The sequence below is a fragment of the Heterodontus francisci genome, chromosome 11, assembly GCF_036365525.1.
Source record: "Heterodontus francisci isolate sHetFra1 chromosome 11, sHetFra1.hap1, whole genome shotgun sequence".
Lineage (NCBI taxonomy): Eukaryota > Metazoa > Chordata > Chondrichthyes > Heterodontiformes > Heterodontidae > Heterodontus > Heterodontus francisci.
Genome location: NC_090381.1, coordinates 76,337,702 through 76,362,767, shown reverse-complemented (window position 1 = coordinate 76,362,767; position 25,066 = coordinate 76,337,702). Strand labels below are relative to the sequence as shown.

Sequence of the window (25,066 nt, the reverse complement as noted above, 5' to 3'; positions counted from 1 at the left end):
TGATTTGTCATAGTTATTGATGTCCGGTAGAAATGATATAGTTTAAGCGGATTATTATAACCTCCCAGCCATCTCCAGCCAAACTGGTTTTCATACAATGATTTTTTTTTCCATTTCTTCCTCTTGTAGATACTTTGAAGTTTTCAAACTACCATTCTTTATCTTTTTTCTCTCGCAATCTTCATGAAATGCAATTTCTGCAGCTTATTTTTGCTGTGGGCACAGTGAGAAACACAATCTTAAGTAATTGCCATCCATCAAATAAGAAATTATTTCAATTCCAGTCAAGAAACATTTTAATTTTGCTGACTTGTACCATACATTTCTCTCCTGATGTTACTTTGTTGCCAGATACAATCCTTATTGCTTATTAAAAATCATAAACACCTCATCTGTCATTGAGTTGAACACAGACCTCAAGGGGTGTGTCTTCAGCTTGTGATGTCAAATGGTGGCGTGGCTATGCTAGCAGTATGCCGTGCTTGAAGCCGTTGCCACTTGTCCTGATAGTAGGCCCTGCTGTAGGAAGAATAGGAGGTTCTCCCTGCAAGCTACAACCAGGTAAATTCGTATTTTTGTGTGCAGTCAGTGGCGTAATGCACAGCTTCGCAGCTGAGAGGAAGATTTGGGCCATTATCTAGTCGTTATCACATTGCCATTCTGAGAGATTGCTGTGCCAAATTGTCTGACCTGATCCTGAATTTTTTTTTTTATTTGTTTGAGAGATGAGGGCGTCACTAGCAAGGCCGGCATTTATAGCCCATCCCTAATTGCCCTCGAGAAGGTTGTGGTGAGCTGCCTTCTTGAACCACTGCAGGCCTTGGGATGTAGGTACACCAACAGTGCTGTTTGGAAGGGAGTTCCAGAATTTTGACCCAGCGACAGTGAAGGAACAGCGTTATAGTTCCAAGTCGGGATGTTGTGTGGCTTGAAGGGGAACTTGCAGGTGGTGGTGTTCTCATGCATCGGCCGCCCTTGTTCTTCTAGGTGGTAGAGGCCAGAGGGTTTGGAAAATGCTGTCTAAGGAGCCTTGGTGAGTTGCTGCAGTGCATCTTGTAGATGGTACACACTGCTGCCGCTGTCCTTCGGTGGTGAAAGGAGTAAATGTTGAAGGTGGTGTATGGAGTGCCAATCAAGCAGGCTGCTTTATCCTGGATGGTGTCGAGCATCTTGCTGGAGTTGCACTCATCCACGTGTGTAGAGAGTATACCATTGTTTGTATCTTGTAGATGGTGGAATGGCTTTAGGGAGTCAGAAGGTGAATCAGTTACAGCAGAATACCCAATCTCAGACCTGCTCTTGTAGCCACGATATTTATGTGCCTGATTCATTTAAGTTTCTGGCCATTGATGACTAGGATGTTGATGGTGGGGGAATTTAACAATGATAATGTCATTGAATATCAAGGTGAGGTAGTTAGACTCTCCCTTGTTGGAGATCGTCTTTGCCTGGGTACACGCGTGACACAAATGTTACTTGTCAGCCCAAACCTGGATGTTTTTGAAGTCTTGCTGCATGTGGACATGGACTGCTTGCTTCATTATCTGAGAAATTGCGAATGGAACTGGACACTGTGGAATCATCAGTGAACAAACTCACTTCTGACCTTGTGATGCAGGGAAGGTCATTGACACAGCTGAAGATGTTTGGGCCTAGGACACCTATCTGAGGAACGCCTGCAGCAATGTCCTGTGGCTGAGATGATTGGCCTGCAACAATGACAACCATTTTCCTTTATGCTAGATGTGGCTCAAACCAGTGAAGTGTTTTTCCCCTGATCCTCATTACTTCAATTTTCCTAGGGCTTGTTGGTGCCATACACAGTCAAGGGCAGTCACTCACACCTCAAAAATACTTTGTATTTATGTAGCACCTTTAAAGGAATAAGACATCCCAGGGCACTTCACAGGAGTATTATAAAACAAGATGTGCCACTGAACCACGTAAGGAGGTCTTAAGGCAGATGACCAAAAGCTTGATCAAAAAAAGACAGATTTTACACAACAGTGTAAAGAAGGAAAGAGAGGTTGAGATGCAGAGGTATAGGGAGGGAATTCCAGATCATGGTGGAGCAATTAAAATCGGGGATGTGCAAAAGGTCAATTAGAGGAGCGCAGATATTTCAGAGGGCTGGGGAGATGACAGAGATAGGGAGGGGCAAGGCCATTGAGGGATTTGAAAACAAGGACGAGAATTTTAACATTGAGGCGTTGCTTATCCGAGAGCCAATGTAGGTCATTGACCACAGGGGTGATGGGTGAACGGGATGTGGTGTGAGTTAGGACACAGAAGATTTTTGGATGGCCTTATGTTTATGGAGGGTGGAGCGTTGGGGGCCGGCCAGAAAAACGTTAGAATAGTCAAGTCGAGAGTTAACAAAGGCATGGATGAGTGTGTCAGCAGCAGATGAGCTGAGGCAAGGCCAGAGTGGGGCGATGTTATGGAGGTGGGAATAGCTGGTCTTAATGATGGCGCGAGTACATGGTCAGAAGCTCATCTCTGCAAGAATAAATCAGCTAGACCCACTCCCCAGCCCTTTGCTCGTAGCAATTCTTTTCTCTTCAGGTGCTTATCCTTTTGAAAGTCCTGATTGAATCTGCTTCCAACATGCTCTCTGGCAGTGCATTCCAGATCTCAACCACTCACTGTGTTTAAAAAAAAAAAAAAAAAGTTTTTCCTCCTATTGCAGTTTTTTCTTTTGCCATTCACCTTAAATCGGTGTCCTCTGGATCTCGACCAGAGAACAGTTTCTCTCTCTCTACTCTGTCTAGACCCCTCATGACTTGGAACAACTATCAGATCTCCTCTCAACTTTCTCTTCTCTGAGGAGCCCCAGTCTCTCCAATCAATCCATGTAATTGAAGTCCCTGATCCCTGAAACTATTCTCATAAATCTTTTCTGCATCCTGTCTGAAGCCTTTGAATCCTTCCTAAAGGGTGGCCCAGTATTGGACACACTACTTCAGTTGAGGCCCAACCAGTGTTTTGTAAAGGTTCTTCCTAACTTCCTGGCTTTTGTATTTTATGCCTCTGTTTATAAAACCCAGGATTCCATATTCCTTTTTAACTGCTTTCTCAACTTGCTCTGTCCCCTTCAATGATTTGTGTACATATACCCACACGGTCTCTCTGTTCATGCACCCCTTTTTAGAATTGCACCATTTATTTTCTATTGCCTCCTTGTTTGAACTAAGGCTGTAATGAGATCTGGAGCTGGATGATCCTGGTGGTACCCAAACTGGGCATCAGCTGGATGGCTATTGGTGGGTAAGTGCCACTTGATAGCATTGTTGATGGTGTCTTCCATCGTTTTGATGATGATTGAGGATAAGTTAATGGGCAGTTATTGGCTGGATTAAATTTGCCCTGCTTGTTGTTGACAGGACATAGTATGCATGGGTAACTTTCCACTTTGTCAGGTAGATGCCAATGTTACAGCTGCACTAGAACAGTTTGGTTAGATGCTATGAGTTTGGAAGCCTAAACCATTCTAGTCGCACTTGAGATTGCGAATTATAGGGTAGTCTTGTAAACAATTTTAGTTCTTTTTGAGCTATGGGATCTTTATCTTTTTTCTAATTGTACTTGGGTTTCATTAATAAAAAATAATTTTCTTTAACTCTACGTATGATTTAACTCTCCCAATGGTTATATTTCAGTAAGATGGTTGACCACAATGGAATTAAAATAAATACATAATTATTCCTTTTAGAGTTCGGACTGGGTGCCCCTGAACATACCTCAGAACAACAGATATTTACGCAAGATGGCAGAAATAGGTCACTATATGGATTTGAGCATTGAACCAGTACAAGAGGTAAAACAATAACTTGTACCAGGATGTAAACATTGCTCCATTTACTAAAAAGTATTAGCCAATACGTTTGTTGTTCCACATTGAGTTGTTCCCATAAATACATTGGCCCAGAATTTGCAGGACGCATGAGTCATTCTAATAGTGGATCGATAAAATCGGGACCCTTGAACACCTCAATAGAAACAGGAAGTTATGGTGTAGGTGACTTCGGCCATCACATATGCCAATCTATATTTTCCTGTGACTTTTGTGTTGCTCCACTATTATTCCACATTGAAAACAGTTGGAATCTAATTTTCAGAACTCTGACTCCTGAAAACAATGGCAAGCATGATTCTGCTGGAATCTTGCCACTTTTCATGCTGCTGCCACTTAGACTTAAAAATACTGGCAGTGGTGGCCTGACAGCAGTGTGCTTAATAATTTTTTTAAAAATCACTCATGATTAAACATGGCCCAACCTGAAGTAAACTGTGGAATCTCTACTCAAATTTATGATGTACTCTAAATGAAAGCAGGCCAATCCATTTCACTGAGAAGGCACCAGCCTGGTGAGAGTCGGACTTTGGATGAGTACCATAATTCAGATTCACATTGAAAGACCATTTTAAAGTGTACTAGTACCACCCAATTAATCTATTTGTGGAATCAGTGGAAAGAAATAACTACACCACTTTTGCGTAATCCTTGTCGTTACAAATGCAGGAAAATATGGAGGAACTTAAGTGATGGCACACTAGATGGCTAAATTTTACTGTCTCACATTGCTGATCTCACCACAAGAAAACCTGGGCCAATTGTTTGTTGTAGTCTTGTTTATATTGTTTATTGCCTTGATTTTTTTGTGTGGAAATAAGTGTATATATTCTGATGCTGAATAATCTTGAAAAAAGGAATTGTATGTAAATCTTGGCATTTTGTTGATTTTTGGGGGCTAGAATAAGTTGGTCAAATGCATACAACATTTTAATATCAAACTATTCCTATGTTTTTTTGTGATGAATATAGCTTTCTGTTAAATAGGGTTAGGAACCGATAAGATAAATTATGAAGCCAATACGTGGAAACATTGGTAATTAAATAATTGAATTTGCAGAAAATACAACAATCAACGCATGAGGAAAAATAAAATAATTTTTCGGTACTTTCATGTTCATAGGACCATTATCAATAACATTATGAAAGGAGATATCTTTCAAGGTGATCATGCTCACTGTGGGAAGAGGAATGAACTCAGTGCCAGGGCTTGACCTGGAACAAAGCAAAGTGAAATTCATTTTAATGACCCTGCTTTACTTTGAAGTCAGTTTGGGTCTTCGTTCTTGATCTGCACGCTTGGCTATGTTTGGCCCTGTAAATAACCCTACCCTCTACTCCTGAATGGCCTGAAATTGCATTTGGTCTTGAACATGGGAAAAGGAGTAGGCCATTTAGCCAGCTCTGCCATTCAAGTAGATCATGGCTGATCATCTACTTCAATGCCACTTGCCCAAGATATCCCCATTTCACTTGATGTCATTAGTATCCAGATATCCATCAATTTCTGTCTTGAAGATGCTCAATGATTGAGCTTCTACGGTAGAGATTTCAAATATTCACACCCTCTGAGTGAAGGAATCCCTCCTCATCTCAGTCTTAAGTGGCTTGCCCCTTATTCTGTGACTATATCCCCTGATTCTAGACTCACTAGCCAGGGGAAACATCCTATTTACATTCACCCTGTCATGTCCTGTAAGAATTTTGTAAGTTTCAATGAGATCACCTCTCATTCTTTGAAACTCTAGAGAATATCGGCCCAGTTTGCTCAATCTCTCCTCATGACAATCTTGCCATCCCAGGGATTAGTCTGGTAAACCTCCATTGCACTCCCTCTATGGCAAGTATATCCTTCCTTAGATGAAGAGACCAAAACTGTACATAATACTCCCAGGTGCGGTCTCACCAAGACTCAATACAATTGCAGCAAGACTTCTTTATTTCTGTAGTCAAAACCCCTTGGGATGAAGGCCAACATACCATTTGCCTTCCAAATTGCTTGCTGCACCTGCATGCCAGCTTTTAGTGACCCATGAACAAGGATACCCAGGTCCCTTTTGGACATCAACACTTCACAACCTCTCTCCATTTAAGAGATACTCTTCTTTCAATTTGTCCTACCAAAGTGGATAACTTCACACTTATTCACATTATATTCTATCTGCCATGTTCTTGCCCACTCACCTATCCTGTCCAAGTCCCCTTGAAGCCTCCTTACATCGTCCTCACAACTTACATTCCCACCTAGTTTTGTGTCATCAACAAATTTGGAAATACATTTGGTCCCCACATTCAAATAATTTATATAGATTGTGAACAGCTGTGGCCCCAGCCCTGATCCTTGCAGTATCCCACTCGTCACAGCCTGCCATCCTGAGAATGACCAGTTTATACCTACTCCCTGTTTTCTGTCTATTAACCAATTCTCAATCCATACAGTATATTACCCCCAATCCCATGTGCTCTAATTTTGTTTACTAATCTTCTGTGTGGGACCTTATCAAAAGTCTTCTGAAAATCCAAATACACCACACCCACTGGTTCTCCTTTATCTGTGCTACAAGTAACATCCTCAAAAAAAGCTCCCAACAAGTTTTTCAAACATGATTTCCCTATTCTAAATCCAGGTTCAATCAGCCCAATCATATCATTATTTTCTAATCATATCCTTTATAATAGATCCTAACATTTTCCCTACTACGGACATCAGACTAACAGGTGACTCCTCGATTGCAGTGCCACAGGAGACACAATAGTTTCTGGTAATTTCCTTTCTTTGGGTCTTAATAGCTAGACAATCTGCTCGAGAGCTTTCATTTATTTCATTTAAGCATCCAGCAGGTGTGAGGGTAAGGGAGTGAGGGAGGTTGACTGTTCCTCCCTGAGGCATGCATATTGCCAGGCAGCCCAGACCAAAAGAAAATAGAAATCTCAAATATTTATAGTATGTTATGGTCTATAATTGATTTGTATAGTTTGTAGTAAAGTAATTTTAAATAATGTTGCTGGAAATTAATTTATGTAAAAGATTACTGCTAAATCCCTGGGCAAGCAAAATTGAAACAGAAGTTTAGACACTGTACTTCAAGCTGTTACCTTGCATATTACTGCTGCTGAATTATTTAAACTATGTCCATGGTGCAAATGTGGATTCCAAACATGAGTAACATTATAACCAAGATAATACTGGGACTTTAATGGAGGGGGACAGGACTTCAGATATATTTGTATAATATAGATATGCTTTCTGTTACTTTATATTTTTGCAGTTGTCAGGGAAATGATCTCATTCCCAATAATCTTTTCCTAAGAATTATATTGGTTTTGTAAACAATCATTTTTAAACTTATTTAATCAACTTATTCATTGATCATCAATATTAGTCTTGTAGCTGGTGTCAATGGAATTGAATGCAAAATGTTCAAATAAATAAAAACATTTATTAATTTCTATGTGCTGGTTTGGGAATTTATTTAGTTGAATTTTATTTAAGATTGGTTAAAGTGGATCTGTATTGTAGAATTAGATAGTTCCCTCAGCAGCCTTCAACTTGTGCAGTAAAGGAATTTACTACTTACTCAGCACTTCTATTCTACGTGAATGTGAACTACTTGTTGTTTTCATTGCAATTCTTATCTTCACAATTGCAGTCTTCAGCTGTGTGTACTGTACCTGTTTGTAATTATAGATTGGATTTGGTCTTAAAAGATTACCTGGAGATGGACAGAATTGTACAGAGAGAGAAAAAAGAGTGGATACTCTGTTTGTCCACGATCCCCCAATGTACCCTCCAAAACAAGTTATTCACGCAAATGTGTCCTCGGGTAGCTCGTCAGATGCTACTTCCATAAACTCTGAACTAGAGGTAAGCTGCACATGCATTCCCATTTTAAGGCCACAAGAAAAATGAATTCTACTTAATCATCATCATAGACCTCTTTTTATACATGAGGATTCCCACAGTCATAGTTCAGTTGTTCATATCCATATCTATTTTGTACTGGAAGCAGTATAGTGCTCAAGTCTCAAAGGATGTGTGAAAGCTATCTATGTATATTTTTACATTATTAGCTGAAGTAAGAACTTCCTAGATTTTTGGGGAATATTGAAAATGATAGTTAAGTAGGATTGGTATTACGTGGCCTTAATAGAGAACAAGCATAATTTGTTATGTAGCCTTGCATCAGCATGAGAATCTAACTAACCAGGATGCCTAGCTTTCTTGGTCCTTAAAACTGCATGTTTTTAACTGTAAGGAACAGTGGCATTTCATATTCCTTCTTGAGCCGTGGAATCCTTTTATTTTATCTTCGAATAACTTAGCTTTGCATTTTCACGTTGCTCATGTTGCAATATTTGTCCAGTTTTCTAATTAAACAAAATAAAGTGCTATGTTCTCAAATGTAAATTGATTCAGCTAGCCCATGTCTAATTTGAAAGAGTTTGTGGGAATTTTTATTTTATTCTCATTTCCTAAATTTAATACTGGGATGGATTTTTTAATGCGCTACAGCTGTAATTCGCAGATATATTTAGATTATTTAACAGACCATATTAAAAATTAGTTTGGGCGATACCGACAATTGTGAATAATCTCCATCAACCTCAACTTCAAATAATGATATTTTAAGCCGACAATAAGAACCTTTTACTTTTGCTGTTAAAGGAATGAACAGAAACAAAAACTAAGCCTTTTCATTTTCAGCATAAAATATGAATGTAAGGAAAGAACAGTCAACTTGTGTAATATCTCACGCTGGAAGAAAAGGCTGTGCATATTTTTCCCCCTTTCATCTTTATGGATGCAGTGTTTAATTTTGATGCGTAGTGCCCATTTTTAGGCACTACAGATGACCTCAGAGGTCCAAAATGGCGTCAATGGTGTGTGTGCACATTTCTGGTATGAGTCGTGCTGGATGCCTTATTGGTGAGAGTGTTAGCGTGCGTAGTGAGCATCTGCCTGAAGTATGCAGACTAGGCAGATCATGATGTCATTCAGCATATAATGCTGATTTGATGCCAGCGCAGCAATTTTGGAGCTCCAGCTAACACCCTCTTAACCACATGTTGAGCAGCAGAAAGGACTGCCACCTCCTCACCACCACCAGCACTATTTAAAGAGATCATTAACTAACTCAGGCTATTTGCTGATCTATTTATACTGGCTGTTACAAGGATTGTAAAGTCTTTTGTGCTTTCTAGAGTTCTTTGAAGTTTCAAAAGTCTACAAGACTAAACTAATTCAGCAGGGGAATGGGAACCTAAATTGTAGTGCCAGTGTACAGGATGTTGAGATTAGTGAGGTCAGGGATATGGTTACAAGGACGCAAGAGGGCACTGGCAAGCAAAAACCTGGTTTAAAGTGTGTCTACTTCAACGCCAGGAGCATCCGGAATAAGGTGGGTGAGCTTGCAGCATAGGTTGGTACCTGGGATCTCGATGTAGTGGCCATTTCGGAGACATGGGTAGAGCAGGGGCAGGAATGGATGTTGCAGGTTCCGGGATTTAGATGTTTCAGTAAGAACAGAGAAGATGGTAAAAGAGGAGGGGGTGTGGCATTGTTCATCAAGGAGAGCATTACAGCGACAGAAAGGACGTTTGAGGACTCGTCTACTGAGGTAGTATGGGCCGAGGTTAGAAACAGGAGAGGTGAGGTCACCCTGTTGGGAGTCTTTTATAGACCTCCAAATAGTTCCAGAGATGTAGAGGAAAGGATAGCGAAGATGATTCTCGACAGGGGCGAGAGTAACAGGGTAGTTGTTATGGGGGACTTTAACTTTCCAAATATCGACTGGAAATACTATAGTTCGAGTACTTTAGATGGGTCAGTTTTTGTCCAGTGTGTGCAGGAGGGTTTTCTGACACAGTATGTAGACAGGCCAACCAGGGGCGATGCCACATTGGATTTGGTACTGGGTAATGAACCCGGCCAGGTGTTAGATTTAGATGTAGGTGAGTACTTTGGTGATAGTGATCACAATTCGGTTAGGTTTACCTTAGCGATGGGCAGGGACAGGTATATACCGCAGGGCAAGAATTATAGCTGGGGGAAAGGAAATTATGATGCGATTAGGCAAGATTTAGGATGCGTAGGATGGGGAAGGAAACTGCAGGGGATGGGAACAATCGAAATGTGGAGCTTATTCAAGGAGCAGCTACTGCGTGTCCTTGATAAGTATGTACCTGTGAGGCAGGGAGGAAGTTGTCGAGTGAGGGAGCCGTGGTTTACTGAAGAAGTTGAAGCGCTTGTCAAGAGGAAGAGGGCGGCTTATGTTAGGATGAGACGTGAAGGCTCAGTTAGGGCGCTTGAGAGTTACAAGCTAGCCAGGAAGGATCTAAAGGGAGAGCTAAGAAGAGCAAGGAGAGGACACGAGAAGTCATTGGCGGATAGGATCAGGGAAAACCCTAAGGCTTTCTATAGGTATATCAGGAATAAAAGAATGACTAGAGTTAGATTAGGGCCAATCAAGGATAGTAGTGGGAAGTTGTGTGTGGAATCAGAGGAGATAGGGGAAGCGTTAAATGAATATTTTGCGTCAGTATTTACAGTAGAGAAAGAAAATGTTGTTGAGGAGAATACTGAGATTCAGGCTACTAGGCTAGATGGGATTGAGGTTCACAAGGAGGAGGTGTTATCAATTTTGGAAAGTGTGAAAATAGATAAGTCCCCTGGGCCAGATGGGATTTACCCTAGGATTCTCTGGGAAGCTAGGGAGGAGATTGCAGAGCCTTTGTCCTTGATCTTTAAGTCGTCATTGTCGACAGGAATAGTGCCGGAAGACTGGAGGATTGCAAATGTTGTCCCCTTGTTCAAGAAGGGGAGTAGAGACAGCCCTGGTAATTATAGACCTGTGAGCCTTACTTCGGTTGTGGGTAAAATGTTGGAAAAGGTTATAAGAGACAGGATTTATAATCATCTTGAAAAGAATAAGTTCATTAGAGATAGTCAGCACGGTTTTGTGACGGGTAGGTCGTGCCTCACAAACCTTATTGAGTTTTTCGAGAAGGTGACCAAACAGGTGGATGAGGGTAAAGCAGTGGATGTGGTGTATATGGATTTCAGTAAGGCGTTTGATAAGGTTCCCCACGGTAGGCTATTGCAGAAAATATGGAAGTATGGGGTTGAAGGTGATTTAGAGCTTTGGATCAGAAATTGGCTAGCTGAAAGAAGACAGAGGGTGGTGGTTGATGGCAAATGTTCATCCTGGAGTTTAGTTACTAGTGGTGTACCGCAAGGATCTGTTGTGGGGCCACTGCTGTTGGTCATTTTTATAAATGACCTGGAAGAGGGTGTAGAAGGGTGGGTTAGTAAATTTGCGGATGACACGAAGGTCGGTGGAGTTGTGAATAGTGCCGAAGGATGTTGTAGGGTACAGAGGGACATAGATAGGCTGCAGAGCTGGGCTGAGAGATGGCAAATGGAATTTAATGTGGAAAAGTGCGAGGTGATTCACTTTGGAAGGAGTAACAGGAATGCAGAGTACTGGGCTAATGGGAAGATTCTTGGTAGTATAGATGAACAGAGAGATCTTGGTGTCCAGGTGCATAAATCCCTGAAGGTTGCTACCCAGGTTAATAGGGCTATTAAGAAGGCATATGGTGTGTTAGCTTTTATTAGTAGGGGATCGAGTTTGGGAGCCATGAGGTCATGCTGCAGCTGTACAAAACTCTGGTGAGACCGCACCTGGAGTATTGCGTGCAGTTCTGGTCACCGCATTATAGGAAGGATGTGGAAGCTTTGGAAAGGGTGCAGAGGAGATTTACTAGGATGTTGCCTGGTATGGAGGGAAGGTCTTACGAGGAAAGGCTGAGAGACTTGAGGTTGTTTTCGTTGGAGAGAAGGAGGAGGAGAGGTGACTTAATAGAGACATATAAGATAATCAGAGGGTTAGATAGGGTGGATAGTGAGAGTCTTTTTCCTCGGATGGTGATGGCAAACACGAGGGGACATAGCTTTAAGTTGAGGGGTGATAGATATAGGACAGATGTCAGAGGTAGTTTCTTTACTCAGAGAGTAGTAGGGGGGTGGAACGCCCTGCCTGCAACAGTAGTAGACTCGCCAACTTTAAGGGCATTTAAGTGGTCATTGGATAGACATATGGATGAAAATGGAATAGTGTAGGTCAGATGGTTTCACAGGTCGGCGCAACATCGAGGGCCGAAGGGCCTGTACTGCGCTGTAATGTTCTAATTCTAAGAAGTGGTGTGACCGGTGTTGAAGGAATTATTACTTTTTGAAGTGTAGTCACTTTTGTAATATAGGAAACACTGCAGCCAACTCCCACAAACAGCAATGTGACAATTTTTTGTGATGTTGATTGAGGGATAAATATTGGCCAGGACACTGGGGATAACTCCCCTGCTGCTCTTCGAAATAGTGCCGTGGGATCTTTTACATTTGCCTGAGCAGGCAGATGGGGCCTCGGTTTAAAGTCTCATCTGAAAGACAGCACCTCTGACGGTGCAGTATTACCTCAGTACTGCATTGGAGTATCAGCCTTGGTTTTTGTGCTCAAGCCCTAGAGTGGGACTTGAACCCAGAATCTTGTGACTCGGAGGCAAGAGTGCTACTCATGCTGACACAAAAAGAATAAGCAGAGGGCATGCAGAGCAGGGCAGCCATCTAGAAGGGGGAGGAGTAGGAGCCAGAGAAAGGTTCTCAGCAGGAGGTCACATCTGCTTAGGATATTCAAGGAGAAATTCTCCTACCTGAACCTCAGCAAGGAACAATGTATCAGATGTTTGCGTTTCAGTAAGGATGTCCTCACTGAAATTTGCCAACTGCTGCAGCACAACTACAACCTCAGAGCAGGGCAAGGACTGCATTGGCTGAGAACATGACTGCGGCCATGAACTTTTATGTGTTGGCCTCCTTCCAGACTGGAGCTGAAAATATTTTCAACATCTCGCAGTTTGCCATCCACTGTTGTGTAAGGGAGGTCACTGACACCCTCTATTCAGAGCGCTGACTACATATCATTCTCCCTTGCCAGAAAGCAGCAGTTGGAGTGAGCATGTGGCTTTGTGAGGAATGCACCATCTCAAAATGTGTGACAGCAGTCTGGACTCGCTGATTGATGGGCAACAGCAAGGACATTGGTAGAGCAGCAGTGGTGGGACAACATATGCTGTCTTTCTGGGAAAGGACAGCAAGTTTGTGCACCATAAACCATGGACACTCCCACAAGCAGTGCTTCAGCAATCCTTGTAGTCTGTTGGAGTACTGATTACTGGACAGCTGTGACACCCTGCAAGCTGCTTTGAAAAAAGATATCCACAGCCATGGTGGCTGCAAGGTGATCTTGCATGTCAGAAGTCTGTGCTTCCGCTTATGCTGCAATGGAAGCTGAGGCTTCAGCTATCAGAATCTGCATCCTAGTTGGATCCACAAATGTGCTGATGGAGTTGGCCACTATTTTTGTGTTGGAAAGGTTGATCTTCAGCTCTGCACAAAACTCTGTGCCAAGTTGGTGCCAAATTCCTCCATGTTCCTTGGCTTTGCACACAGACTTTCTGGCAGGCCTGCCAATGCACCAAGAATTTCATTGTTCTGTAGCTTGCCCCATTGAAATGCTCATCTGAGTCCTCTGCAGCATAACCTTGTCAACTGGGGAGCTGGCACCTCTGCTATCCTTGCTTCTTGCTTTGGCTGCAGACCACTCTTGCTAGGTAACTCACCATGTACATATCCCATTTCTGAGCTATCCTCTAATAAACGCACAGTGTCAGTATCCGAACTGGTGACTGCAAGGGTAGTGTCCTAAGCCCAACCTTCTTCAGCTGCTTCATCAATGACCTTCCTTCCATCATAAGGTCAGAAGTGGGGCGCTTGCTGATGAATGGTGCTGAACACTGTCCAATCGAGATCCTCGGATACTGAAGCAGTCTGTGCCAATATGCAGCAAGACCTGGACAGCATCCAGGTTTCTGCTGTTGAGTGGCAAATAACATTCATAGAATCATAGAATGATTACAGCATAGATGGAGGCCATTCGGCCCATCATATCTGTGCTGGCTGTCTGCAAGAGCAACTCGCCTAGTCCCACTCCCTACCTTTTCCCTGTAGCCCTGAAAATCTTTTTCTCTTCAGATAATTATCCAGTTCTCTTTTGAAGGTCTTGATTGAATTTGCTTCCTCCCCACTCTCAGGCAGTGCATTCCAGATCCTAAGCACTCGCTGCTTAAAGAAAGTTTCCCTATGTAGTCGTTGCTTCTTTTGCCAATCACCTTAAATCCGTGTCCACTAGTTTTGAATCCTTCTGCAAATGGGAATAGTTTTTTCTTATCTTCTCAGAGTGTCTCCTGATAATGCGGCCGAGTGCTGATGTCTTCGCTGCAATTCAAATTGCACATGTGTGCGGAATGCACTCAGCCAGTGCGGGGGTAGGAGGGAGTGGGGCAGCCAGGACGCTGGGGCACAGCAGAGTTAAGACAGGGCGGAGGGGAGCAGAGCCAGAGTACCAGGTGCGGAGCCGGGGTGTTGGCAGGCGGGGGGGAGAGCGGTGCCAGGGGAAGGAGCCAGGAGAGGGGAAGAGATTGCAACGATCGTGGGAGGGATCACACAGTGAATTCAATTTTGTGTCAAATTGAAGAGTGCCATCTTTAATACTGGCAGATGCCTGATACTTCACAGACAGTGAGATTTCAATCAGTGAGCCTGCTTTTGCACATGTGCCAGTAGTGCACCACCTAGTGGTGACACTATCAGCAAACATTTCCATTTACTCTGTCCTGACCCCACATGATTTTGAACATCGCTATCAAATCTCTTAATCTTCTCCTCTTCAAGGCGAACAGCCTCAGCTTCTCCAACCTATCCATGTAACTGAAGTTTCTCATCCCTGGAACCATTCTCATGAATCTTTTCTGTACCCTCTCTAATGCCTTAACATCCTTCCTAAAGTGCGGGGGCTAGAACTTGACACAGTACTCCAGTAGAGGCCAAACCAGTGTTTTATACAGGTTTTTCATAACTTAATTGTTCTTGTAATTTGTGCCACTGTTTGTAAAACCCAGGATCCCGTATGCTTTATTAACCACTTTCTCAACCTATCTTGCAACCTTTAATTGCACATATACCCCCAGGTCCCTCTGCTCCTGCACCCCTTTAGAATTATAACCTTTATATTGCTTCTTCTCGTTCTTCCTACCAAAATGAATCACTTCACACTTTTCTGCATTAAATTTCATCTGCCACTTGTCCACCTATTCCACCAGCCTGTCTATGCCCTCCTGATGTTTATCACTATCCTCCTCACAGTTCACAATGCGTCCAAGTTTTGTGCCATCTGCAGATTTTGAAATTGTGCCCTGTACGCACAAATCTAGGTCATTAATATATATCGAGAAAAGCGGGGGCCCTAACACCGACTCCTAGGGAACCCCAATATTTACCTTCCTCCATTCTGAGACACAACCATTCACAAATACTTTGTTTCCTGTCATGAGCCAATTTTGTATCTGTGCAGCTACTGTCCCATTTACTCCATTGGCTCTAACTTTGCTGACAAACCTGTTATGTGGCACTTTATGAAATGTCTTTTGGAAGTCCATGTGCATCACATCAACTGCATTACCTTCATCAACCCTCTCTGCTACCTCATCAAAAAACTCAAGCAGGTTAGTGAAATACGAATTCTCCTTAATAAAATCTCTGCTGGCTTTCCTTAACTAATCCACATTTGTCCAAGTGACTATTAATTTTGTCCTGAATTGTCATTTCTAAAAACTTTCCCACCATGGAGGTTAAACTGACTGGCCTGTAGTTGCTGGACCAACACTCTTTTTGGGCCACACAAGTGCCAGGCAATGACCATCTCCAACAAGAGAGAATCTGACCATTTCCCCTTGACATTCAATGGCATTACCATTGCTGAAACTCCCAGCATCAACATTCTGATGGTTACCATTGATCAGAAACTGAACTGGACCAGCCATATAAATACTATGGCTACAAGAGCAGGTCAGAGGCTGGGAATTCTGCAGTAAGAAACTCACCTGTTGACTCCCCAAAGCCTGTCCACCATCTACAAGTCACAAATCAGGAGTAAGATGGAATACTGCCCACTTGTCTGGATGGGTGAAGCTCCAACAGCACTCAGGAAGCTCGACACCATCCAGGACAAAGCAGCCTGCTTGATTGTCATCCCATCCACCACCTTAAACATTCACTGCCTCCACCACCAGCGCACAGTGTGTATCATCTATAGGATGCACTGCAGCAACTCGCCAAGCCTCCTCCGACAGCACCTTCCAAACCCGTGACCTCTACCACCTGGAAGAATAAGGGCAGCAGACTAGTGGGAACACCACCACCTGCATGTTCCTCCTCCAAGCTACATACAGGGGTCAGTAACGTGCCTGTACACGGACACCTGTGTCGTAATAAAAAACTTCCAAGTCCGTGACTGGTGATTACAGGGAAGAGAAATTTTGCGTTGGTTTCTTCTTTCTGACCAGACTGGCTTTTTAAAAAAACGCAAATGTCAGTTTCACAGCTGAATTGGAATGTCTAAGCTCAGATCTTTATCTAATGCTCATTAACACTCGTTTCCATATTGACAGGTGCTGAGAGCAGGAACAGCGGTTTCTGAACTTAGGACAGCATCGTGGTTTTCCCGCCGAAAACCCTCAAATCTGTCCGAAGTTTGGAAACTGCTGTTCCCATTCCCAGCAGCCGTCAGGACAGCTTTGGTATTTTCTGGTGGGTTCTGACTTTTTTTTTCACAAGCCTGCTGGAAAAATACAAAGCTGTCCTGACAGGTGCTGGGAGTGGGAACAGCGGTTTCCGAACCTCGGACAGATTTGGGGCTTTCTGGTGCGTTCTGATTTTTTTCAAAAGGTCGCTGGAAAACCACGAAGCTGTCCAAAGTTCAGAAACCACCTTTCCCACTCTCAGCAATGGTCGGGGGAGGGGGGCAGAGATAGAGGGAGTTGGGGAGGGGGACAGAGAGGGAGTTGGGGAGGGGGACAAACAGACAGAGCGAGAGAGTTGGGGGGACAAAGAGAGAGAGAGTTGGGCAGATTTGGGGGGCGCAGAGTGTTGGGGGGGACAGAGAGAGAGTGTGTTGGGGGGATAAGGAGAGAGAGCTGGGTGGGGAAGAGAGAAAGAGTTGGGGGAGGGACAGAGAGGATTGGGGGGCAGAGTGTTGTGGGGGGACAGAGATCGTGTTGGGGAGAGAGAGTTGGGTACAGTTTGGGGGGGGGGACAGGGAGAGAAAGATTTGGGGGTGCAGAGTTGTGGGGGACAGAGAGATAGTGTTGGGGGGCAGACAGAGAGCGCGAGATAGTGTTAGTGTTGGGCAGACAGAGAGAGTGACACAAAGATACAAAGAACAGTACAGCACAAGAACAGGCCATTCGGCCCTCCAAGCCTGCGCCGATCTTGATCACTCACCACCCTCTGTGTAAAGAACTTGCCTCGCACATCCCCTCTAAACTTTGCCCCTCTCACCTTAAACCTATGTCCCCTAGTAACTGACTCTTCCACCGTGGGAAAAAGCTTCTGACTATCCACTCTGTCCATGCCGCTCATGACTTTGTAAACCTCTATCATGTCGCCCCTCCACCTCTGTCGTTCCAGTGAAAACAATCCGAGTTTATCCAACCTCTCCTCATAGCTAATGCCCTCCAGACCAGGCAGCATCCTGGTAAATTAAAAGCAAAATACTGCGGATGCTGGAAATCTGAAACAAAAACAAGAAATGCTGGATTCACTCAGCAGGTCTGGCAGCATCTGTAGAAAGAGAAGCAGAGTTAACGTTTCGGGTCAGTGACCCTTCTTCGGAACTTCGGAACATCCTGGTAAACCTCTTCTGTACCCTCTCCAAAGCCTCCACGTCCTTCTGGTAGTGTGGCGACCAGAATTGCACGCAATATTCTAAGTGTGGCCTAACTAAGGTTCTGTACAGCTGCAGCATGACTTGCCAATTTTTATACTCTATGCCCCGACCGATGAAGGCAAGCATGCCGTATGCCTTCTTGACTGCCTTATCCACCTGCGTTGCCACTTTCAGTGACCTGTGGACCTGTACGCCCAGATCTCTCTGCCTGTCAATACTGCTAAGGGTTCTGCCATTTACTGTATACTTCCCACCTGTATTAGATCTTCCAAAATGCATTACCTCACATTTGTCCGGATTAAACTCCATCTGCCATTTCTCCGCCCAAGTCTCCAACTGATCTATATCCTGCTGTAGCCTCTGACAATCCTCATCACTATCCGCAACTCCACCAACCTTTGTGTCGTCCGCAAACTTACTAATCAAACCAGCTACATTTTCCTCCAAATCATTTATATATACTACAAAGAGCAAAGGTCCCAGCACTGATCCCTGCGGGACACCACTAGTCACATCCCTCCATTCAGAAAAGCACCCTTCCACTGCTACCCTCTGTCTTCTATGACACAGCCAGTTCTGTATCCATCTTGCCAGCTCACCTCTGATCCCGTGTGACTTCACCTTTTGTACCAGTCTGCCATGAGGGACCTTGTCAAAGGCTTTACTGAAGTCCATATAGATAACATCCACTGCCCTTCCTTCATCAATCATCTTTTTCACTTCCTCAAAAAAATCAATCAAATTAGTGAGAGATAGTGTTAGTATTGGGGGGCAGACAGAGAAAGAGATAGTGTTGGGGGGCAGGCAGAGAGAGAGAGATAGTGTTAGTGTTGGGGGGCAGAGAGAGAGTTAGTGTTGGGGGGCAGACAGAGGGAGGGAGCGAGGGGGAGAGCAAGAGAGAGTGATCATGATCATTCCTGGCAGATGGACATCTATCCAGAATACTCCATCACTACAACTAGTGTCCTGACAGACATTGACTACTTGAGAAAGCAAAAAAAATGTTAGATATCTCACTAAATCAGTGTCCAACATAGTGAAGAGAAAGTAAGTCAATAAATTAGTCATCTTATTTAAAGCGTCTTCACAAAAATGCACATTTGCTGTTGTGATTAAAATTGTTACATTTTTAATACCTTGTTCTTTCTGAAATTGTCTTACCAACCCTCCATGTAAGACAAAAATTGTAATGTGCACCCCCCCCCCCCCCCCCACCACGTGAAAGGTTGGACACCCCTGCTCCAAGCCTTTAACTTTGTGTTTTAAAATAACCTAGCTGCTAGGTTATTTTAAAACACAAGTTTAAAGGCCTGTATTATGTAAACTCATTTTAAAAGGGCAAAAGTCACTTCGGGAATGTCTCAATTTCTACGCTCGGGCACGCATTACTTTCACTTGGGACACAAGCTCAGTGACATGTTACTTCCATATAAATGTCCACTGCTATCCATTTGGAATCACATTTTTCCAGAATTGTATTGAGGGGAAAACATGCAAGCACATCCAAGGAATCTCCAGAAGTCAGCACTGCAAGATCCTCATGAATACAACAGTATGGTGCATGGGGCTGAGTGATGATGGCAAAAGCAGGATGCTGTTGACCCATATACAATAGTTAGTAAATACAATGTAACGGATAGCTTTAATAAACTTTAATCTATGATGAACAGTTTACGATTCCCGAACAAAATCCATGCTGCATTTGTAGTTTAAAAAACTGTCGGGGAAGACATAGTAAAAATTTACTACATTTCAATGACCTTGTTACAAACAGTCATGAACTTTTTTTTTGCTACGAATTGGATTAAAGGACAAGTTTTACAAGTATGTCAAAGATCAGTTACTGCAATGTGCATCATTTGCTATCCAGTTTGAGGACAAATAACCTGAGTGGCCAACGTCATTTGAAAGTTTTCTGTATCATATAATTGCATTACGTTAAAAGTGCATCTTTGCTAACAGGTAAGAGATTTGGCTTGGACATAAATTGGTTAGTCTGGAGTATAGTCTTGCAGATAGTGACTAAACATTTTGTAACTGAATAATACATGCAGTAACAACTGCTCAACTCTTTGCAGAAAAGCTTTTTGTTGATGATTATCTTGTCAGAACTGAATCGGAATCAATAGTAATAAACTGAGCTATCGACATAAGTGAATTTAATTAGGAGGAAATGAAGGGCGCTCGTTATTTGGAATTGTGTTTATCTTATTTAGTCACTGGCTTTGGTACATAAATGACATTTTGTCCATGAGCGATGCTGTTGTTTCTGTACTTTAGAATCCAGGACCTAGTTTAACAGCCTATCAAGATGAATAAACTAGTCTTGGCTACCTACCGTTAATCTCTCTATCCCTCCTGTCCCACTCTGCCTTTCTGTTTTACATGAATCTTCTGAAGTACTATCTGCTCCATCTTATATAATTCTCCTGATTTGGAAATTTGTTGGCTGCCTTGTCTTCAGACACATTACAAGCAGGTGGAGAAGTCGCACAAACATGGACCATCACAGGTTAAATTGTCTTGTGACAATAGCAGTGTGAGAAATGGTCCGTCTTTCTATTGCTGATTTTTCTACTGTCTCACATCAGTAACCACAATAACAATCCTCTCGTTGAGTTTTATGGTTTATTGAATGAATTTGCACTCCCGACACAGTTTGAATCCACAGAGGTCATCCGATAAGGTCCATCTAGCACCCCGTGACATAGTGTAGCTAGCTCTATTCTGTCAACAAAAGTAATTCGCATTGGCATTGCATACTATTTTTGCTTGCTTGCTAGCTAGCTAATACAGTTGTGCTGTTCTCCATTGATGTTTGGTGTTTGTATGCTTTCCTACTTTATAGGGAGAAATGTGTTTGAAATTGGACTGTGTTTTGATGGCATTTAGATTGGCTATACGCTTTACATACAGATTAATTGCCCCCATGTCAGAGTCAATAATTTTGTCAAATGTTCACAGTGCAACATGTCGGTGTCTGCCCCTGGCCACACACCTATGCTGACGTGGAACTATATCGCTGTTCCTTCAATGTCGCTAGGTCAAAAAACCTGGAACTGCCTTCCTAACAGTACTACACCACCACCTTCTCAAAGGCAATGAGGGATGAGCAACAAATGCTGGCCTTGCTAGTGATGCTCACAACCCACGAAAGAAGAAAACAAAGTGTGAGATTAGGGGCGAATTTTACCAGCCCTCCGATGTCGGAGGTTGTGGCGAGGGGGCCCGGAAAATGCCTCTGGGAGAGGCCCGTGGCAGGCCCCATATTACCAGCAGTGATGGGGCCTCGTGGCGGCTCCCCCCACTGCTCGGCAACGGGAGCAGGATTTAAATATGTTAATTAATGAATTAATTACCTACCTGCTCCTGTTGACCGTCTGGCTGCCATATTCCAGCCAGTTGTTGGGTCTTCCGTGCCTTCGGATCCGATTTGGGACACTGGTGGATGGGGGGAGGAGGTAGGTTTTCAGGGTGGGGCGGGGGGGAGGTGAGCGGGGTGAGACCTTTCAGTTTGGTCTATGGAGTGGGGGGGAAGGGGTGAGGTTCAAAGTTTGTAAACTCTGGGGTGAGTGGGGGGGAGGTGGAGAAAGGTTCAGACCGAAAGGCAAGTTTTTTTTGCGGGGGGAGGGCAAGGGATAATTTATTTTGTCATTGGGGGGGTTGGGAGAGGGTATCGAAACATTTATTAAGTTTTTAATTCACACTCCCTGTAACTTTTAAAAAGGTAAATGAATTGGAAGGGCTTGAAGCCCTTTAAAAATGGCGCCAGCGCCAGACGCTGTTGCTGGGAATGGAGCGCCCGACCCCTCCCACGTCATCTGGGGGCGTGGTCCGCCATGACAATGTAAATGTGTTGCCGCGCTAAACAATGCGGCGGCTCCTCGGAGTAAATCTCGCGTGTACGCCCTGCCGTTTTTGAAGCTACCGCTGAGATTGGCAATGAGCTGTTAAAATTCAGCCCTAAGTATTTCTTCATCATCACTGTGTCCTTGCTATTTCACCACTGCCTGGCCAGGTTTGAGTTCTTGGGTATCTGAGGAGAAAAGCACAAGTGTTGTTGTGAGGGGAGGGGGGTTGGGGGGTGCGGGGAAGAGGTGCATGCTTATATCATCTGCAGCTTCTAATCAGAAGAGATTGTGGGATAAGGAGACATGGGATAGGAGAAGGCAAATTAGCTATGAGGATACTGTCATCCATGGTTTCAGCCCTGCCGCTAGCCCATGGCCTTAGCATTGGATACTCCAGTGAATGAGAGCATCATCTCCTTAATGAGAGTATGGACATGCCTGTCCCTCGTTCGTATTGTCCTGTGAGGGAGAGAGAAGTGTGTCAGAGGTGGTGCAATCTGTTTGGGTGATGTGGCTGTCATAGTTGAATAGCTGACAATGTGTACTAGCTAAGCAATGTGTATATGAGACTTGCAGCAATGCCAAGTGTGCGAGGGTGAAGTGCAGCTATGAATGTGAGGTAGGAATACAGAGGAGGAGCTCTGAGGGCAAGTAAACCAGGTGACTCAACAGTAAATAACTCTTTGTGAACAAAAGCAGTCTTCATTCGGAGAGCCGGTAAGGATGAATGAGGTGATTGTTGAGTAGCTGGTGAGGTTTTTTTTGTCCAGATCAAGGGCAAGTCTTATATAAAAGCAAAATACTGCAGATGCTGGAAATTTGAAATAAAAGCAAAAAGTGCTGGAAATATTCAGGTCTGGCAGCATCTGTGCAGAGAGCAGCAGAGTTAATGTTTCAGGTCAGTGACCTTTTCATCAGGATTAGCAAAGGTGAGAAATGTAATAGGTTTTAAGCAAATAAAGCGGGGGTGGGGCAAAAGGGAAGGTGTTGATAGGATAGAGGGCCACAGAGAATAACTGAGCAGGAGGTTGTGGGGCAAAGGCAAAGAGAGTGTGTTAATGGTGTTGTGAAAGACAAAGCGTTCGTGCAGCGAGGGTGTTAAATGACAGAATAATGAACAGCCCTAGCCAAAAGCACAAACATGAAAAAAAAAGTGGGCAGGCACATGCTGAAAAAAATTGAATGATGAAACAAACTAAACTAAAATAAAATTAAAATAAAAAAGGGGGGGCCAGTCATTCTGTGAAATTATTGAACTCAATGTTCAGTCCAGTAGGCTGTAGTGTGCCTATTTGGTAAATGAGGTGCTATCCCTCGAGCTTGCGTTGATGTTCACTGGAACACTGCAGCAAGCCCAGGACAGAAATGTGGGCATGAGAGCAGGGGATGTATGTTGAAATGGCAAGCGACAGGAAGCTCGGGGTCATGTTTTTGGACTGAGCGGAGGTGTTCCGCAAATCGGTCACTCACTCTGCATTTTCTCTCCCCAATGTGGAGGATACTGCATTATGAGCAGCAAATACAGTATCTGAAATTGAAAGAAGTACAAGTAAATCGCTGCTTCACCTGAAAGGAGTGTTTGGGGCCTGGGATAGTCAGGAGAGAGGAAGTAAAGGGGCAAGTATTACACCTCCTGCGATTGCATGGGAAGGTGCCATGGGAAGGGGATGAGGTGTCGAGGGTAATGAAGGAGTGGACCAAGGTGTTGTGGAGGGAATGATCCCTTCGGAATGCTGACGGGGAGGGGAGGGGAAGATGTGTTTAGTAGTGGCATCACGCTGGACGTGGCGGTAATGACGGAGGATGATCGTTTGGATGTGGAGGCTGGTGGGGTGGAAAATGAGGACAAGGGGAACCCTGTCGTGGTTCGGGGGGCGGGGGGGAAGGGGTGAGGGCACAGGTGCGGGAAATGGGCCGGACACGGTTGAGGGCCCTGTCAACCACAGTGGGGAGGGTGGGGGGGGATCCTTGGTTGAGGAAAAAGGAAGACATATCAGAGACGCTGTTGTGGCAGGTTGCATCATCAGAGCAGATGCATTGTAGACGGAGAAATTGTGAGAATGGAATGGAGTTCTTACAGGAGGCAGGGTGTGAAGAGGTGTAGTCGAGGTAGCTGTGGGAATCGGTGGGCTTATAATGAATATTAGTAGACAGCCTATCCCCAGAGATGGAGATAAAGAAGTCGAGGAATGGAAGTGTCGGAGTTGGACCGTGTAAAGGTGAGAGAAGGGTGGGAATTGGAAGCAAAGTTGATAAAGTTTTCCAGTTCGGGGTGGGAGCAGGAAACAGCACCGATACAGTCATACAGGACAAGTTTTAAGTTTATTTCTGGTTAGATGACGAGCTGAACTTACAAATAGAGATATGGCAGGACACCTCAGTCCTGTCGAATGCATATCCTGTTGGAGGAGCTCGAGCTCTGGGTCTTAGAGCTTGAGCAGAGCTGGCATCACTGCAGAGGCTGAGAGTTAAATGAATAGCATGTTTTAGGAGGTGGTCACCCCACAGCTTACAAGCGTGCAGTCAGAGAGAGAACGGGCGACTGGCAGACAGATAAGCATCTTGCTCTGTAACCGATATTCTGTTTTGAATACTGGTGAGGATGATGGGTTCTCTGGGGAGAACAGCCAAGTACATGGCACGATCAGTGGCTCAGCTATGTGAGTGGGGGTGGGGGGGGTGTTGGAGAGGAGGAGGAGGTGGAAGGTCAGTAAAGCAATAATAATGGGAAATTCAATAGCTAGGGAAACAGGCAGGTGTTTCTGCAGCTGTAGACGTGACTCCAGGATGGTATGTTGCCTCTCTGGTTCCAGGGTCAGGATGTCACTGAGCAGCTGAGAGTGTGGATGAACAGCCAGAGGTCCTGGTCCATTTTGGTGCCAATGACATAGGTATAAAGAGGGATGAGGTCTAACAGGCAGATTTTAGGGAGCTAGGGAAGAAATTAAAAAGTATGACCTCAAAGGTAGTAATCTTTGGGTTACTCCTGGCGCCGCATGCTAGTCAGTACAGAAATCGGTGGATAGTGCAGATGATTGCATTGCTAGAGGGAGTCCTTTAGATGCCTAGGGCATTGGAACTGATTTAGACTTAAATGTAGGGGGCATGAATAAGCAGTTTGCAGATGTTACAAAAATTGGTTATGTGGTTGATGGTGAGGAAGAAAGCTGTAGACTGCAGGAAGATATCAACGGACCTGTCATGTGTGCAGAGAAGTAGCAAATGGAATTCAAGCCAGAGAAGTGTGAGGTAATGCATTTGGGGAGGGCAAACAAGGCAAGGAAATACAGAATAAATGGTAGGATACTGAGAACTGCAGAGGAACAGAGGGACCTTGGAGTGCGCGTCCACAGATCCCTAAAGGTAGCAGGACAAGTAGATAAGGTGGTTAAGAAGGGCTATGGGATAGTTTCCTTTATTAGCCTAGGCAAAGAATGTAAGAACAGGGAGATTATGCTAGAACTGTATAAAATACAAGTTAGGCCACAGCTAGAGTGCTGCATATAGTTCTGGTTAATTGT

At 44.0% G+C, this 25,066-nt stretch overlaps 1 protein-coding gene across 3 annotated transcripts in view; it reads left to right on the top strand.

Annotated features, from left to right (window-relative positions):
- The window catches only part of tmem44 (transmembrane protein 44), a 73,597-nt gene that overhangs the window by 33,587 nt on the left and 14,944 nt on the right, over positions 1-25,066 (top strand). For all 3 annotated transcript variants that reach the window (XM_068042281.1, XM_068042280.1, XM_068042282.1), the window contains 2 exons: positions 3,713-3,817; positions 7,542-7,718. In XM_068042281.1, the coding sequence (XP_067898382.1) occupies positions 3,713-3,817; positions 7,542-7,718 (282 nt within the window). The remainder of the gene's footprint in view (positions 1-3,712; positions 3,818-7,541; positions 7,719-25,066) is intronic.